General features: G+C 44.6%; 1 protein-coding gene across 1 annotated transcript in view; it reads left to right on the forward strand.

Annotated features, from left to right (window-relative positions):
• Positions 1-2,534: 2,534 nt before the first annotated feature.
• The window catches only part of PRKAR2A (protein kinase cAMP-dependent type II regulatory subunit alpha), a 46,557-nt gene continuing 30,337 nt past the window's right edge, over positions 2,535-18,754 (forward strand). Inside the window, exons 1-2 of the mRNA XM_045857154.1 lie at positions 2,535-3,084; positions 18,644-18,679. Coding sequence (XP_045713110.1) covers positions 2,835-3,084; positions 18,644-18,679 — 286 coding nt within the window. The 5' untranslated portion in view covers positions 2,535-2,834. The remainder of the gene's footprint in view (positions 3,085-18,643; positions 18,680-18,754) is intronic.

Below are 18,754 nucleotides of genomic sequence, written 5' to 3' on the forward strand. Positions count from 1 at the left end.
GACAATGTTTGTTAAAACGGCCAGCTGGTGATATTAGCCTCACCAGGCACAAAGCAGAGTATAACTGGGTGAAATGTGAAGGACAGGGGGCAGGTTGTTGCAACAGCCGCCCATTAGAAGCAATAGTAGCACCATTTCTGCTGTAATATCATACCATCTCTACCCACAGTTCTTTCCAGGCTGGAACCCCCTATGCCCTTTGTCACCTCTTCAGGGGTTCATTTTCATCCCTTATCCCCATGTAACTCAATGTTTGATGGCTAGGGATTTTTAGCCCCCACCCCTTCAGATGTGGAAATCAAGACTCAGGAAGGGTGAACTGCTCGGCCAAGATCATCAGCAAGTTGGTAGCAGAGTGGGGGTAATAGAGTGGTGTCTGGATATCCAGAGGCCTGCAGAAAGGCTTGTGATGCTCTCAAAGACTGACCTGGGGCTACCTGACTCAAGCTCCAAGAGGCCTATCTGTAAAATGCAGGGTCAAAGCCCAGGCAACGGGCTTGTGAGTCAGGCCAGGGGTGACATACAGAGTCCCAATAGCCACTGGCAGGGCCCCACAACCAGGTGCTCCCATCGGGCTCCCTTTTCTGCTTTCTCTCTGCTCTGGGCAGCATGCAGCCCGGCTGTCCAGCCGGGCCTGGGAGCTGGCTGTCTCTTCTTACTCTGAGGGTAGTCTGTGGACACAGGTAAGGAGCCTTACTCCCTTCGGGTCCAAGGATGCCTTTGAATGCCACGTTGGCTGGCTGGCTGGCTGGCTGACCAAGCTGCGGGGCATATGAGCACAAGCCAGGCAAGCCAGCCTGCTTCTAGCAGAGTCTGATGGGTGTTGCTTAGAGCAACTGGCAGAACCCACCACACCCAGCTCATCAACCCTGGAGTAGCTAGTCTCCCTCTACTCTATCTTGTAATTGAGGCCAGAGTCCTAACTGTATTCGAAAGGTGCCTGTCCCCCTTTCGAATATATAAAACCTGACAAACAGGCAAACCAGGGAGTGGAGATGTGATTTTGCCCTTCCAAAGGGTTGGTTGTAGGACCATTCGAAGTGGGGGCACATCCTCAGGTGTGGCAGCAACGGGAGTCACACCCAGGTTTCCTGGGTGTGGGCCGACTCCCGGACAACTTGGAAAGGTTGGTCTACCCAACAGCAGAGGAGAGTTGAGAAACCATGCCCCTCCAGCCCTCACTGCCTGTCCTTAGTGAAGTCTTTATATTCTGAGATCAGAAGCACAGCTTTGGAGCAAAGAATCCTAATTCTGAGACCGTGAGGTCAAGAGAGCAGTTTAATTGGCCCTGCTTGCTGTGTGGGAATCATTCATTCATTCGTTCCTTCATCCAGTAAACCTTCTCTGAGGGTGTCCAGCAAGCAACAAGTTGGACACTGCCCTTCCCCTCACAAAATTGGTGGTCTGAAACTCCTTCCAGGGGTCAATGAACTTGACTAAGGAGACACTGCTCTTTGGAATCACAGGCCTGCCTGGCCTAGAGCTTGGGTGGCTTCTGCACCCACAGCACTGATCTTCTGGCTGTGTGCCAAGCGAATATGAGCGGTCCTAGTGAGGATTTTAATCGATACTGGGTAATTACCAGGCGGAGCTTAACCAACCTGGATCAAATGCCTTTCAGGTTCCCTAGACTACATACAGCTAGTCTCTTTCTGGTGGGACCCAGCAAAGAGAGGGAGGGCTCTGTCCTATGTCCACTGGGCCTTTGGTCGGTGCCTGGGCTGTGGCATGGACATCCAAGACGATCTTCACCTTTTCCTATTCACTTCCAATCTGGTGTGGGTAAAAGGGGACAACTTGGGAAATAGACTGGCCCTTCCAGTTTGCTTGTGTCCCTCCCCTAGGGGCAAAGGATAACACTGCTTTGTGGTCTGCTCAACATCATCAAGCACAGAACTCAGGGTGGAGTGTGGGGAGAAAGGCACATGCAGACCTAGTCCTGGGACCCCTGGTGGGAGTACTCAAGGAAAAGAACAGGCACAGAGGTCATGCCTGCAATGGCTTTATTCCCATTTCTCAAGGTACACATTTGGCCTTTCAGGCTGTGTGCCTGTGGCTCCCAAATTACTATGTCATTGGAACTCCTACTATACACAAAGCCTTCCCTGTTTGACATCTCACAGACCTGCCTGAGCGTCCTGTGGTCATTCCACCATTCCACCTGCTGGCCAGGGTGGTCCTGACTCGGCCAGACCTTCGCTCTCACTGTGCACTATGCTCAGATGGCCTTCCTACAGGTCCGAAGTTGGATCCTGTCCAGGATTGGAAGTCAACTTGAATGTCACCCCTTAAAGGGTCCACTAGCTCTCCAACGTGTCCCATAGGCTGTATCCCAGGCGTCTAGTAAATGCTGGCAAACAGGAGGCTCTGGGCGCATGTTGAAAGAATAAATGAAAGGCCTTTAAGACTAGGTCAAAGGCGCTAACGACTCTGTTCAGTGGCTGAAACCTGGACTGGCCAGGGCGCGCTGCCCCTCGGCGCACGCGCACTGAAGGCCGGCCCTCGGCGGGGGCGCGCACGCCCGTAGCCGCGTGCGTCACAACCCCGGCTCCTGCCCCGCCCGTCCCGCCTGCCCGCTGGTCGGTCGCGCGGCGGCGGCGGCTGCCCGGTGACAGCAGCGGCGGCACCAGGCTGGCAGTACGAGCGGCGTAGGGTCCTGCGGCCCAGAAACGCGTAGCCGGCCAAAGGGTGGCACGGCCGGGGGCGAGGAAGGCCCGACCGTGGTCGAGCGTGAGGAGACCTCGCGGGCCGCGGGCGTGAGGCCGGCGTGAGGGAGCGCGGAGGCAGTGGCCGCCGGCGGCCGGGACCCGCCTGCCCTCGCGGCCGCAGCCGGCATGAGCCACATCCGGATCCCGCCGGGGCTCACGGAGCTGCTGCAGGGCTACACCGTGCAGGTGCTACGGCAACGGCCGTCCGACCTCATCGACTTCGCGGTGGACTACTTCACCCGCCTGCGCGAGGCCCGCGCCCTAGCCTCCAGCCCGCCCGCCACCCCTCCTTCCTTCTCCCAGGACCTAGAGCTCGGCCCTGGCCTGGCGGTCACGAAACCGGAGAGTGAGACGGACGAGGACGAGGACTTGGACGGTAGGCGGCGGGGCTGGGCGGAGGTTCGGGTGGGGGGCGGGGATGGAAGGAGCCGGGCGGGCGGCTCGGGCGGGCTAGAAGGGCCTGCGGGGGGGGAACCATGCCGACCACCCTGGTCCGGACCGTGGGGCTCTTGGCCCGGAGTCTGTCGGGGCTCCCCGAGCCGCCGGCGGAGCCCAGCGTGCGCCTCCTCCAAACTGAGTTCCGCGGTTCTCCAGCCCCGGCGCGCACGGAGCGAGTTGTCAGATTCCGCCTCCACGGAAACGTGCGCGCTTTCGGCCCGCGTGGTGGCGCGGAACCCGCATCCGCCCGGCCGGCCGGAGGAGCCCTCGCCTCTGCTGGAGGAGACCCTTCGCCCGGTTTCGCTCCCAAGACGAGAACACATGCATCCATTGACTCCTGTTTAATAACCAGGAGTGGAACTGAGCTTGGGAATCATTTTGTGAAAAGTTACTGGGAAAAACTTCAAGTATAGACAAAGTGGAGGGAAAAGAGGAAACCTCCCGATGCCATCACCCACATTCAGTAGTTGACATGTTTTGCAAAAAAATGTTCCCTTCCTCCCTCTCTTCCTTCTTCCCTTCCTTCCTTCCTCTCTTTCTCTCTTTCTCTTTCGCCTTTCGGAAGTATTTTTAAAGGAAATCCCAGTCAGGTCATTTCACAGCTGCATACTTGAGTATGCATTTCTTAAAATATGAAGCCTGGGAATACAGATAAAGATTTTTTAAAGGTTTTATTTATTTATTTATTTATTTATTTAATTTATTTATAGACAGAGGGGAAGGAGGAAAGAGAGGAAGAGAAACCTCAAGGTGTGGTTGCCTCTCTCATGCCCCCCACTGGAGACCTGGCCTGCAACCCAGGCAAGTGCCCTGACTGGGAAGCGAACTGACGACGCTTTGGTTCACAGGCCGGTGTTCAACCACTAGCCACACCAGCCAGGGCTTAATTTATTTTTAGAGAGAGGGAGAGAAACATTGGCCTGCAGTCCACATCTGTGCCCTGATATAGAATTGAACCCGAATCCTTTGGATTTACAGGCAGGCGCTCAATCCACTGAGCCATACCAGCCAGGGCCGTATATAATTTTTAATGTGGCTAAAATGACTGATTCAAACTTGGGGAGGGTAAACACTGTGTTCAGCACACTGAGTGCAGGAGAGAAGATGAGTAACACTTTCTACAGCAGATTTAAGCAAGGTTGTCAAAAACCAATTCCAACATAGGCTTTGTCAGTTTAACAATGGCATGTATCATACTTTTAAACAGCCAGAGTTTAACAAAACAAGGAAAACATTTGAGAGGCAGAGTTAGAGACTTAGTGCTGTTAGATTATGCTGAAAAAAAAAAACTATTTCTGAGTCGAAGTCACATTAAGTCATGCTGGCAAGGAGTTTGGTTGGTCATTGCTGTTGTAAACTTCAGTGTTCTTGACAGCTTCCCTAAGCTTATTCATGCTAAGAGTGAAATTGCTCTTCCATGTTTCTTGTAACTTATTTATTGCACGTTAAATTATGGGTTCTTGCCTTAACCCTGGAAATAAGGAATTGTCGTTTCCCAAATGTCTGCCACAGATTTACTTTGTGGTCTAAGACAAGTTAAACCTGTTTTCTTTCAGATTTACTTATCTTTAAAATGGTGAGAGTGGCAACAGTATCCCAGGAATGTGTTTCTAAAGCTTTATTTCAGGATAGACTCCTACGTTTGTGTCACTGTCATATCTACAAATCACAAAGCTGTAATCTGCTTTGCAGCCGATTTTTTTCCGGTCTCTTTTTTTTTTCCTTTTTCTTTAAAAAATATTTTATTTATTTGCTAGAGAGAGGAAGAGCAGGAAAAAGAGGGGGAGAGAAACATCAATGTGCCCCTTGCCTCTTACATGCCCCCCACTGGGGACCGGGCCCACAACCCAGGCATGTGCCCTGACTGGGAATCGAACTAGCGACCCTTTGGTTCACAGGCCTGCACTCAGTCCACTGAGCCACACCTGCCAGGGCTAAATTTATTTTTCAATTAGAGTTAATGTGCAATATTATATTAGTTTTAGGGCTACATCATAGCAATTAGACATTTATGTACTTTACAAAGTGATGGCCCTGGTAAGTCTAGCACTGATGTGACGCCACACACAGTTATTACGATATTGACTCTATTCCCTGTGCTGCACTTCACATCCTCATGACTGTTTTTCCTGCTATAACTAATTTTATAATGTGCAGTCTATACTTAATCCCTTTCATGTCTTTCCTCCCATCTCCCAAACCCTCTCCCATCTGGTGACCACCAATTATGACAGTTTTTATTTACATGAGACAATATTTTAGAAACCAGTCCCAGATGAGTAAAATGGAGTTCATAAGTTTTGTGTTATGCCTTTATTCTTTGTTATTTTTATATCTTTTGCAGAATTGAGTTGACCCCTGTTTTGTTCTTTATTTTGTCTCCAGTGCTTAGCATTTAGCCTGACCCATAGTAGATACTTAAAAATCTCTTGTTGATTAGAGAGTCGTGCAAAGATTGTGGGTTTAATGCCTAGTCAGGGCACATATAAGAATGAGCCAATGAATGCATAAGTAAGTGGAACAACAAATCAATGTTTCCATCTCTCTCTCTGTCACCCCCCTTTTCTTTCTAAAGTCAACATTTTTTTTAATGAAAAAAAAAGGATTTAAAAAAATCTTTTGTTGAGTAAATGGGTGAATGAATGGCCAAAGGACTGATTTTGGAGACTGCTATCACAGAGTACACTGGGAGTACAGAGATGGGAGCTAAGGAAGGGATTGGTTGGTCAGTGGTGTGGGAAGTAATGGAGAGGTCAAGTCCAGTAAGGCCATTGTTGAAGTGACCGACACAGTGGTAATTCTCAGAGATAGAGGCTCCACTGGGGTTGTGGTAGAAGAGGTTTGTTGGCTGCAGGAGATTCAGACAAGGAATAGGGAGTACATTTTGAAGAAGTGAAGAATGGACTTGGTGGTAGCTTAAAGGAGAGGTACTAATTAGGGATTTTTTTGTTTTTTTAAAGATAGAGTCACCCTTAGTATGTTCATGTGCCTAGGTAATGGAGCCAGAGGTAGCAGCTTATGAAGCATGGTCCTAGAATGGGTGTGTGGATTAGAACAGAGGGGAAAAGTGTTATTTAATTTAAAGGGTAATTTGAGCCCTGGCTGGTGTGGCTCAGTAGACTGAGTGCCAACCAGGCTGCTGGTTCAATTCCTAGTCAATGCACGTGCCTGGGTTGCAGGCTGGATCCCCAGATGGGGGCATGCAGGAAGCAACTGGTTGATGTATCTCTAACACACTGATATTTCTCTTCCTCTCTCTCTCCCACCCCCTCTCTCTAAAATTAAATAAAACCTTTTAAAAAATGATTTTAGAAAAAGAATAATTTGAGATTTTACTTCTTTATGCCCTTAATTCAAAGTTTTGTCTTTTACCTACTTGATTCTGATAAATGTGAATATTTAAGCTAAAGGAAAATTACCTCTTTAAAATTGGTTATTGATTTTTCTGGCTTATCTGTTGCTCATTTGCATGCAATGGATGTATGAAAGAGAGGCAAATGCATTTTTAAAGGGCTTATAAGTTAGACCTTTTGGGGGGGGTTCTTTATAAAATGGATCTACTCCATACAAAACGTTTTATCTAGAAATGAAGGAAAGGGCAGCTTATTGGATCCTCTTTCAAGTCTCAGAACTCTTCAGTGTCTGATAAGAGATGATGTACTACTTTTGGATGATTTTATTTTTTGGAATTTTTCATTTGTTCTTATTAACTTATTACTTTCTTGGAAAAATGAAAGCAATTAAAAGGTCATTATCATGATAAATATACTAGAAGCTATTGTAATAATAGCTAACTTTTATTGTGGTTTCTGGAGATAGCCAGATAATTACAATCAGTAGTTAAGTGATATAGTTATCCTTGAATTGGTTTTTTGATGGAGATACTTCATTGAGAATGCAGATTTCCTACTTTTTCTTCAGCTCTGCTTCTGATACTTACTGTTAAAATATTTTCAATTTTGGCCCTGGCTGGTGTGGCTCAGTGGACTGAGTGCAGGCCTGCGAACCAAAGGGTCGCCAGTTCAATTCCCAGTCAGAGCACATGCCTGGGCTGTTGGCTGGGTCCTGGGGAGGGAGCGTGTGGAGGCAACCACACCTTGATGTGTCTCTCCCTCCCTTTCTCCCTCCCTTCTCCTCTCTCTAAAAATGAATAAATAAAATATTTTCAATTTTGTGAAAAGGAATGATGTCCTCAGTGATCAGCTCACAAATTGTTCTCATTATAGAAAAGGGCACGGCAGTCCCCAGTTGGAAAAGTGAGTTACGCAGTACTATGAATCACACTCTGCTTCTCCCGTGCCTACGTTTTTCTCTTTGAGAGAGGTAATCATCGTAAGTCCTGTTTTTGTCCTATCGTGATTAACACTTCTGTGACTTCAGTGAGGCTGCTGGGGCCTGTCCTCCCTGGGTGGACTTGCCATCTTCCTGGGTGTGAGAAGGTGGAGTTGCTGCTCTTCAGCGAGACCCGCCTCCACTTAATGCAGCTAAAAAAACCTCACGTGCCCTCCCTCTTCCGTCCCTTCCTTCCTGCCTTTACTGCTGGGTGGCAGTAAAACTTACAGCCCTTCAGCCCTTTCTGAAAGTGGCTATGAGAATGGTCTGTGGGAAAGACCTTCCCAATACCTGAGAAAAGGTAGGCTTCCTAAGGAAACGCAATTATTAAAAATGAATTAGAGGACACTTATTCACAGAACACAGAAGATCCCCTCTAGCATTAATACAAACACGAAGCTTTGCTAATGCATCATCAGTAACCTCTAGGCAGCTTTTGAAATGTTCTTACTTGAAAGACCAAATGCCGTTGTAGCCGTCAGCACGTAATATTTGGGCAAGGACAGGTTGGGCATATTTGCCCATTCTGGAAAGTATATGAGGAGGTTGTTTTCACTGTCTTTGGCATAGAATAGCCTTAGTTTACAGTTCTGTCGAAGAATGAGAGATTATTTCAAGATTAAATGTTTACTCAGTAATAATGGATCAAGAATTCCTATTCAAATAAGAAGCAACTTGAGGGAAAATACTAGGGAAAATATTTTGCTCATTGAGTTCTTTTGTTACAACTTTAGATGATGTGGTTCCAGAAATGAAAATAGGCATTGGCACAGCGACTTTTTTTCTCTCTTAAAACATGTGGTCTGCTAGGACTATTTTTGTATATTTTCACAATATGTTTTCCTTGTTTAATTTTTTCCTGCTTAGAGTAAAATTTAGTGTATGGCTCTTTGGAATTAAAAAGAAAAAGGAGGGCTCAGAGACTGGTAGCTAAAACTTTTAGCTCATACTATTTCTTTTGCATTTGAGGTTCCATTTAAGTGAATCTAAAAATAGATGGCTTAAGTTTTTCTCAGTCCAGGCCCTGATATCTGCCTGGAATTTGTCAGCAACAATTTGAAGATATAATACCCACAAGATATTATGTATGAAGACAATGACTAATAATGTAGAAATTTGGATAAAGATTTTTTGGATTAACCAATGGCTGGAGAATTACTGTTCAGTTTGCAGTGTTATCATTAAGCACTGTTTCTTTAAGGCATCCAATATTTAAAAAAAAAAAAGATTTTTATTCTCACTTGAGGACATTTTTTTCATTGCTTTTTAGAGAGAGAGGGAGAGAGAGAGAAATATCGATGCAAGAGAGAAGCATCAATTGGTTGCCTTCGGTATGTTCCTGGACTGGGGATCAGACCAAGGATCGTTCTCACCCAGGTCAGGGGTCAACCCACAACCTAGGCATGTACGCTGACCAGGAATCAAACCTGCAACCCTTCCGTTACAGGACAATGTTCTAACCAACTGAACCACACTGACCAGGGGCCAATTTCTTCTTTTTTAAGATTTTATTTACCCAGCCCTGGCTGGTATGACTCAGTTGGATTGAATGCTGGCCTGTGAACCAAAGGGTTGCTGGTTCGATTCCCAGTCAGGGCACATGCCTGGGTTGCAGGCCAGGTCCCCAGTGGGGAGTGCTTAAGATGCAGCCACACACTGATGTTTCTCTCCTCTTTCTCCCTCCCTTCCCCTCTCTCTAAAACTGGATAAATAACATATTTCTTTTAAAGATTTCATTTATTTGTTTTCAAAGAGAGGGGAAGGGAGGGAGAAAGAGGAGGAGAGAACATCAATGTGAAAAATGTCGATCGGTTGCAAATTGCATGTGCCCTGACTGCACCAAACCTGCACCTCAGGCATGTGCTGGACTGGGAATCAAACTGGTGACCTTTCACTTTCAGCACCCAACCAACTGAGCCACACCAGTCACGGCCTGGGCCCAATATTTCTTTTAAAAAGTAAAATTATGATTAGAGCAGGATTTTCTTCTTACTGTAAATAGATGTATCCTTTTGTCGTGTTCTTGATGGCTCTTTTGGGAAAGATTATTGAGGTTTTTTGTTTGGTGGCTCCACGATCATTAGGAGGGCAGATGATCTGTCTTGCCATTACCAGCCCAAGTATCCAGTGCTCAACTAATGGGTTGGTTTCTTAACTCACAAAAGGTAAGTCCCATCTGGTTGGCGACACTTCAGGGTTTTTTTCTAGGGATCATTAGATAATTCTCAGATTATGGTTGCTTTTAACGCATACCAAATTTTTAAAATGTTAATCTAGTATATCAATAGTATCTAAAATGCTAATAACCCTGGTGTGGCTCAGTGGATTGAGCACCGGCCTGTGCTAAAGGTTGCTGGTTCGATTCCCTGTCAGGGCACATGCCTGGGTTGCGGGTTCAGTCCTGGCAATTAGAGGTGTGTGAGAGGCAACCAATCAGTATGTCTCTCCCTCTTATTCTCCCTCCCTCTCTCCTTAAAAATAAGTAAATAAAAATCTAAAATAAAATAAGATGCTAATAAGTAAGGATGGGAAATAGCACTCCTAAAATGAGTGGGCATCAGTGGTCTTGGGTATTTTTTTGAATGTTTCTCTTTATTTTTGTAAATTGGCTAGGGAGTTTTAACAGTTTGTTTTTGTTGCACAATAAAGAATGTGTCTGGCCTGTGTCCCAGAATCCTGGCAGTGAGCTTCTAAAACTCTTAGAATTTCCCAAGTGTAGGAGTGTTTTTGGAGCCTCCTGGCTCACACCTGACTTTTGTTAATGAGAAGATTCAAGGTGAGGCCTGGTCACCAGAAGACCAGCCATGTGGCGGGTTGGGGCTTTGGTCCAGTCTATCCTCCAAAGAAGGAGCGGGACTGGAGCTCGAGTTCAATCATGCAGCCCGAGATTCAGTCAATCACGTCTGGGGAATGAAACCCCAGTAAAAAAAACTGAACACTGGAGCTTGGTGGAGCTGGAGCGTCATGGTCAGCAAACACATTTATTATCTGCTGGGAGAGGGGTGCACCCCATTTCCATGAGGAGCAGGCATATCCAGGACTGTTCCAGACTGCGCCCTATGCGCTTCTGCGTTTGACTGGTCCTGCTTTGTACCTTTACAATAGAACTGTAATTGTAAGTATACTGCTTTCCAGAGTTCTGTGAGTTGTTCCGGCAAATCTAACCTGAAGAGTTGTGGGAACTTCTGAATTTGGAGCCAGTTGGTTAGAAATGTGGGTGGCCTGAGAACCCCCAAAGTGCAGCTCACTCTGAAGTAAGGTCAGTCTCATTGAGACCATGTCTACTTTGTGTGGTAAGCATCAGAACTGTATTGACAAACACCAGTTAGTGTCAAAATAGTTTTATATTCCTATTATATTTTGACTTAAATTGGCCCCAGATGTGATTTGATGAGAGGATATACACCAGAAAAGGGACATGATTTTTAGTCGCTTTCCAGACTGAGTAATAATAGGAAATCATTTACTCAGCCTGTTTATATTCAGTGTCTATGTGTGCCGAGGTCTGTACTAAAAAAAAAAAAAAATGGCAGGAAAGTCCCCATTCATATTCCTTAAGAGCTTTTAGTGTGGTGTAGTAGGCACATGGAATTTCTGTGTGCTCTGATAGGGAAGGAGTGCTCAGCCTTTGGAATGGAGCTACCTCCTCTGAGTCTTGGAAATTGGGGCTGGATTGGTGATGGGTCTATTAGGCAGTGGGTACTTCAGAAGCAGGGAGATGTCAAACCTGCAAGTGTTATAGGGGCAGGGGGTTGTGGGTGGCAACGGTTGTTTCAGAATAAGTAACTGTGTTTATTGGCTGGATGTATGTCTTAGGGCAATGCTTTGCAAAGAGTGGGTAAAGGAACCACCAGTATCAGAATTACCCTGTCCACTGGCTCACCACTCCTCCCAGAAATGCTGGTTTTCTTTTCTATTTTTTCATGATAGAAAATGTTAATTATTGACAATAGTAAGAATAGTGTAATATACCCCTATCTACTTAGTACTCAACTTCATTAACTCAAGGCCAGTGATAGAATGGCAATGGGATCTAATTTATAGTTTGCTAATTTCCCTTGGGGAATATTTACCCACCCACGCATTTACCACGCCAATTTCAAACTACCAACACAATTTCACTCATCTCATGGGAGCTGGCCCCAGCTCATGAATCATTCCCGCTCAAACTAAGCTCTTCTTCCAGATTGTTACCATAAGCGGTTAAGATTATGCCTGTAAGGACTACTTTTTAAAATATACCCACAGTATTTATCTTACCCCTGCTGGGCTCCGTGCTTGTTGGGTCGAAGAAGTAAACATTGTGGAGGGACACTGACCTGTTTGGAGCAAAATGTGGAACATACACAATAATGAAAGAGTACCATCCAATTAAGATGGCAGTGTAGGCAGACATGGCTCACCTCTTGGCACAACCACGTCAAAATTGCAACTAAAATATAGAACAACCTTCATTCAGAACCTTCAGAAATCAAGTTGAATGGAAGTCTGACAACTATGGAATTAGGAAAACCATATCCATCCAGACTGGTAGTGGGGTGCAGATGCGGAAGGGGCTGTTCCCTCATCTGTATGTGGTGGATAAAAACTTGAAAGGGATATCTCAGGAGTGAGGAGTCCCAGACCCACACCAGACCCCCCGACCCAGGGTTCCAGTACCTGGAAGATCAGTCCCCACAACTGCTGGCTGCAAAAACCAGCAGGGATTGAGTTGGTGAAAGAAACTACTGGAGCCCCAAGCAGTCCTCTTAAAAAACCTACACGTGGACTCAACTACTCAGACTCATTCCCTCTGAGCTCCAGCACCAGAGTAACAGCTTGAAAGGCACTTGTGGCATATAGGGGGAAACTGAAGTGTCTAGTAGCATCAAGGTAAACAGATACCATTGCGCCTTTCCTAAACCCTACCCTCACAGAGCCAGCAAGCTGATGCTATATCTGAGACTCCATCAACCTGGCTAACACTATTAAACCCTCCTTGGAGATCCTTAGAGACTCTACCCTACCCAATGTATGGACCTGCCCAAGCTGCTTTTCCATATGAATGGCTGGTCCTGACTCAGGCTTCACAACTTCCTGAGTCCTCTCAAACAAGCAACAGCCATCCTCATTGAGTCCCAGGCCCAGCACTAGCAGCAGCCAGCCTAGATTAGCAGCTTGGCTTTGCCTGGGAGTCTCCAAGCCTAGCTCAAATAGCAGCCATCTCATACTGCTTTATAGCTCAGTCAGGGTAGCCCTGGGCAAAACACAGGTGGGGGCTGACCTTGGCCTACACCACCAAGGAAAACTCAGGGCCAGCACACCCAGTAGACAGCAACAGACGATGTTGGAACACCACCACCCTGTCCCTGCACAGCTGATCCTCCACAGAGGGTAGACGGTGGTGGGAAGTGGTCACAGCCAATCCTTGCAGCTGACTAGCCTGGGTAAATACTTCCCATTGATCTGCCAACAACAACCAAGGCTCAACTACAAGAGGAGGGTGTACTCAGCCCACACAGAAGGCGAACCTTGAGTACCCAGCTTAGGTGATAGGGGAGGTTGTGCCTGCCACCAGACCCTGTAGGACACCTACTATATTAGGCCACACTACCAAGACACAGACGGAGTCAGAGCAGCTCTACCTAGTACATAGAAACAAACACAGGGAGGCTGCCAAAATGAGACAGAGAAACATGGCCCAAACGAAAGAACAGATCAAAACTCCAGAAAAACAGCTAAATGAAATGGAGATAAGCAATGTATCAGATGCAGAGTTCAAAACATTGGTTATAAGGATGCTCAGTGAACTTAGTGAGGACCCCTCAACAGCATAAAAAAGATCCAGTCAGAAGCAAAGGATACACTAATTGAAATAAAGAACAATTTTCCCTGGCTGGTGTGGCTCAGTGGGTTGAGTGCCAGCCTGTAAACCAAAGGGTCACCAGTTCAATTTCCAGTCTAGGCCACATGCCTGGGTTTCGGCTGGGTCCCCAGTAGGGGGTACATGAAAGGCATCCACACATTGATGTTTCTCTCCCTCTCTTTCTCCCTCCCTTTCCCTCTCTAAATATAAATAAATAAAATCTTTTTAAAAATTTTAGAGGGAAACAACAGAAGAGTGGATGAAGCTGAGCATCAAATCAATGATTTGGAACATAAGGAAGCAAAAAATGACCAATCAAAACAATGAGAAGAAAAAAGAATCCCCCCTCCCAAAATGAGGATCATATAAGTAGCATCTGGGACAACTTCCAAAGGTCCAACATTTGCATCACAGGGGTGCCAGAAGGAGAAGAGAAAAAGCAAGAAATTGGAAATCAATTTGAAAAAAAAAAAGAAAGAAAGAAAACATCCCTAATTTGATGAAGGAAATAAACATGCAAGTCCAGGAAGCACAGAGAGCCCCAAACAAGATAGATGCAAAGAGGCCCACTCCAAGATACAGCATAATTAGAATGCCAAAGATTAAAGATAAAAAAAGAATCTTAAAAGTAGCAAGATAAAAGAAGTTTGTTACCTACAGGAGAGTTCCCATAAAACTGAGCTGATTTCTCAAAAGAAACTGCAGGCTAGAGGGGATTGACAAGAAATATTCAAAGTCATGAGAAGCAGGGACCTACAGCCAAGATAGTTCTACCTAGCAAAGCTATCATTTAGAATTGAAGGGCAGATAAAGTGATTCAGACTTTGGCCCGCAGGGTCCATGTGTTGTGGCTGCGATGAGCAAATTCACACGGACTTCAGAAGTTCTGTGGAGAAAAAGGGATGGCGTGGCTGATCTCTAGGTGAGAGAGAGGGCCCCGGCCCCTGCCTGGACAAGCTTTTATTGCTCTTCTGGGTACATTACATTGAGGGTGGTCCTCATTTACTGTGCACAGGTTCACTTTAGGTGGTTATCTTTTACAGATAACAAAGGAAAGAATGTTGATAATTCAAAGGATATTTGCAAATGCAAGGGGAAAGGTGGTTGAACTGGTTACACTCCATACTTGGGAGGTTTAGCACAGATTTTGGCAAGTTACTTCAAAGATATGCAGTAAACATTTGCTGCCTCAATTCAGGGTGAGGGAGTTTTAGCAAAAAGCAAGCCTCAAGGCAGCCTAGGTACAGTGCAGGCCTGATTCCCCTCGGGGAAACCGATGCATGGGCTTGGTTTCTGTGTGCCAACTCGCTCCCCACCTATTTTCCAGATCACGAAAAGGTTCCCTATAATAAAGAGCTTCCCAGACAAGGAAAAAAACTAAAGGAGTTCGTCATCACCAAACCATTATTATATGAAATGTTAAAGGTACTTGCGTAAGAAAAAGAAGATCAAATATACAATCAATAAAATGGCAACAAATACTTGAATCTTGAAAGACAAACGAAGCAAACAAGAACAGAGGCAGAATAATGGTTATGGAGAGCGTTTTTGATGGCCAGATGGGAGGGGTATGAGTGAATGGGTGAAGAGGTGAGGGAATTAAGAAGTACCAATAGGTAGTTACAGAATAGCCATGGGGATGTAAAATACAGTGTAGGAAATGGAGCAGCCAAAGAACTTACACTCATGACCCATGGACATGAACAATGGTGGGGGGATTGCCTGAGGGAGTGGGGTTGCTGGGTGGAGGGGGGCAAAGGGAGGGAAATCAGGACAACTGTAATAGCATAACCAATAAAATATAATTTAAAAAATATATCCACAAAATTTTATTACATTTAATAAGATAATTAACCATAATTCCTTAATCACATATTCCTTCTGTGTTCAAATTTCTCCGTACACCTTCAAATAAGATCCATAGGTTATATTTGGCTGCTGTATCTTTTAAGTCTCTTTTGACCTATAGGATCTTTCTCAGTATGTCTCTCCTTTTTTTTTCCTTTTGAAGTCTACTTATGGAAGAAAATTTCTATAGATTTTTTTCACAATCTGGAGCTTCCTGATTGCATCCCATGGTGTTTGTATCAAAGTTCCTCTGTCCTGTGTTTTTCCTCTAAATTCTAATTAGTGCTATAGCAATAATTCTCCAAGTGAGGTTCCAAGATCAAAAACATCAACATCAACGTGGGAAGTTTCATAGAAATACAAATTCATGCTTGGCCTCATTACAGGCCCATTGAATCAGAGACTCAAGATGGTTTTCTGCCCTGGCAGGTGTAGCTCAGTGGATTGAGCACGGGCTGCGAACCAGGCATCACAGGTTCCATTTCCAGCCAGGGCACATGCCTGGGTTGCAGGCCATGGCCCCCAGCAACCGCACATTGATGTTTCTCTCTCTCTCTCTTTCTCTCTTCCTCTCTCTCTCCCTTCCCTCTCTAAAAATAATAAATAAAATCTTTGTTTAAAAAGATGGTTTTCTGCAATATATTTTAAGTAGTTCTTCACATGATTCTGATACACCCTAAAGTTTGGGAACCGTTGTTATACAGCCTTAGTCAAATTCAGGTTTGTCTCTCCTTCTTCCCCCCACCAACTATTTTGTAGCTGTTGATGTGTTTCCCTTAGAAGGCACGTGAAGCTGATCAGTCTCATTTATGAGGCTGGTGATCATGTCAATATTGCCTACACTATGGGCATTGTTATGCATAAGATGGAACACTTCTGTAAAAAAATTCCACTCTATTAACTCTTAGGTTACCTGTAGTCTAGTTGGTTCACGAAAAGCAGGGTAAATGCTTGAGTCTTTTCCTTTAATTAACCTGGATTCAAAATAATAAGTTGGTTCTCGAGCATGCTGCGAAGACGACCAATTGAAAGGTTTTCTTAGGCTCCTCGGAGGAATAAATGCCAATCAGCCACCAAGTTAGGCAGTATAGGGCTTTATTGGGGTTTGCACACCCAGGCGAGGTTCCCCGGTCCGCACGGTGGGGCCGAGGAAGTCGCGCCCAAGCAGGGAATATGGCGGGGTTTTATTTTGGCTGGCTCTCTCCGTGGGCGCTGGGGATTGGTCCCCTTTGAACAAAGTGGCAATGTATCATTGGTGGTTCTCCTCCGGCTCAGGTTGCTTTGCGGATATCCGCTTTGGCAAAGCCCGCCGTTTTGGCTCCCTGGTTTGACGTCAGCCGTCTTTTCCGGGTTGTAGTTCAGCCGCCATTTTGTCCTACCCCACCATTCCTGACACCAATGAAGTCTGAAAAAATATCAGTATAAACTCAAGGATCTCACTTTATCTGATTTTTTAAAGTGATTTTATTTATTTATTTTTAGAGAGAGGGGAAGGAGGGAGAAAGAGAAGGAGAGAAATGTCAATGTGCGGTTGCTTCTCGTGTGCCCTGTACTGGGGCCCGCAACCCAGGCATGTACCCTGACTGGGAATTGAACTGGGGACCCTTTGGTTCACAGCGCACGTTGGGTCTACTGAGCTGCACCAGCCAGGGCTCTGATGTTTTAATCTATTGCCATTTTGTTCTTATTTGATGCTCATGGTATCCCATCTGTGTAGTGGGAACTTCTTCCTGTTTCTACCTAACACCCTTGAGATGTGACCCATGTTTCTTTTGTGTGTCCTTGATTTCTGGTAGATTTTCCAGTACGTACTGTTACACCTTTAGTTCTAGACTAGTTACTGGGATTAGTAATTTCTTCAAGGACTCCTATTTCCCTTTAGGCAAACATAGTAGAGACCACGATCTAGATGGTAGGGATGCTCATTGGTACTGCGGTTAGTCATATTTTTCATTTAAGTTCAAGAGTTTTTAGTGTTTTTACTCAACTTAATGTATATCCCTTCTCTAATGCCAGAAAATCCCAGTATTTAACAACAAAATTACTCTCTTCTCTGACCAGCATGGCTCAGTTGGCTGAGAGTCATCTTGCAGAGCGAGAGGTTGCCAGTTTGATTCCCAGTCAGGGTGCATGCCTGGGTTGGAGGGTGCCCCTGACTTTGGGGGTGTGGGCCACTGATCAGTTTTTCTCGCACATCCATGTTTCTCTCCTTCTCTTTCTCCCTCCTTTCCCCTCTCCCTAAAAATTAATAAATAAAATCTTTTTTAAAGAGTTGTTCTCTTTCTTCATCTCATAGCACACACAAACAGTCTCAGAATCCTAAGACTAACAGTATGATTTCTGAAAACTAAGATTATCTTGAGTTCTTGTTACCTTTAGGATATACCCCACTAAGATGTCCAGTCAAATCACTTGAAATGGTTCTTTGTGTGCTTTTGCTCAAAATTTAATATATTGAATACAGTTAATTTTGCTTTATATTTTGGGGATTGCTTTTTCAAATTTAATTGTATAATTTTGTAAAATATTTATATGGTTCCAAAGTCCAGTATGTAACAAAAGGTATATTCAGAAAAGTCTGACTTCTACCATCGTAGCCTTCTTCCCTTTGCTAGTTTTGAGTTTATTTTGCTCTTTTTTCTACTTCCTTAAGTTGTACAATTAGGTTATTAATTTGAGATCTTTCTTAAATGTAGACATTTACAGCTGTAAATTCCCCCTTAGCACTACTTTCAGGGCATTCCATAAATTTTGGTATATTGTGTTTTTGTTTTCATTTGTCTCAAGGTATTTTCTAATTGCCCTTCTGATTTATACCTGTACATTTAAATTAATATCATTGTGGTTGATTGTTGGTAGTGATGTTTTAAAATGATTTTTTCAGCATTTATAGATATCGCATAGCAAGAGAATAGACCTTGCATTATAGTTTTTAAATTTGTGACTATGTTTTTTTCCCCTAGAAGTTCAAGTTGTTGTTTGTTGTTGATTTCACATCTCCCTGGTTGTTTTTGGTTGTATCTTATTCTTCCTATGTTTTTGACTCACTTTATGTCTTTGTTATAAACATACTTTTTATTTTGTAACAGTTCTATAATCTTGATATCTAACTCTTTGTGAGGTATCCTCTGATATCTATCACTCATGCTCAATTGTGTCAGTATGTGTTTTATAATTTTAGGTTGTATAGTAGCGTTTAGTGGGGTTTTAATTATGGAAATCCATGTGACCTGCCTGCATTGAGGGCTTAAGCTGGTATACCCTTCATACATCTACCAGAGTGACAGGCATTGGTATTTCAAATGATCAAAGGAATCTCTCCCATACCCATCTAGCTAGAATGATACCATTTGGTATCATTTGGTATCAAGATGCTTAATTCTATTGCTAAAGATCTTTGCAAAAAGGGAGGATAAAAATGGGGTCATATGACATTATGATGACTAAATATTGTTTCTTCTTTCTTTTACAGTTCCAATTCCTAGTAGATATGACCGGAGAGTATCAGGTATGTGTTCTCTTTCAAAACATACTGCTAAAATGCTATTTTGAGATAGGATTACCTTAAATAAAAACAAACTGA

This window comes from Phyllostomus hastatus, unplaced genomic scaffold (genome assembly GCF_019186645.2).
Source record: "Phyllostomus hastatus isolate PE091 unplaced genomic scaffold, TTU_PhHast_1.1 phas_scaffold_129, whole genome shotgun sequence".
NCBI classification, from domain to species: Eukaryota; Metazoa; Chordata; class Mammalia; order Chiroptera; family Phyllostomidae; genus Phyllostomus; species Phyllostomus hastatus.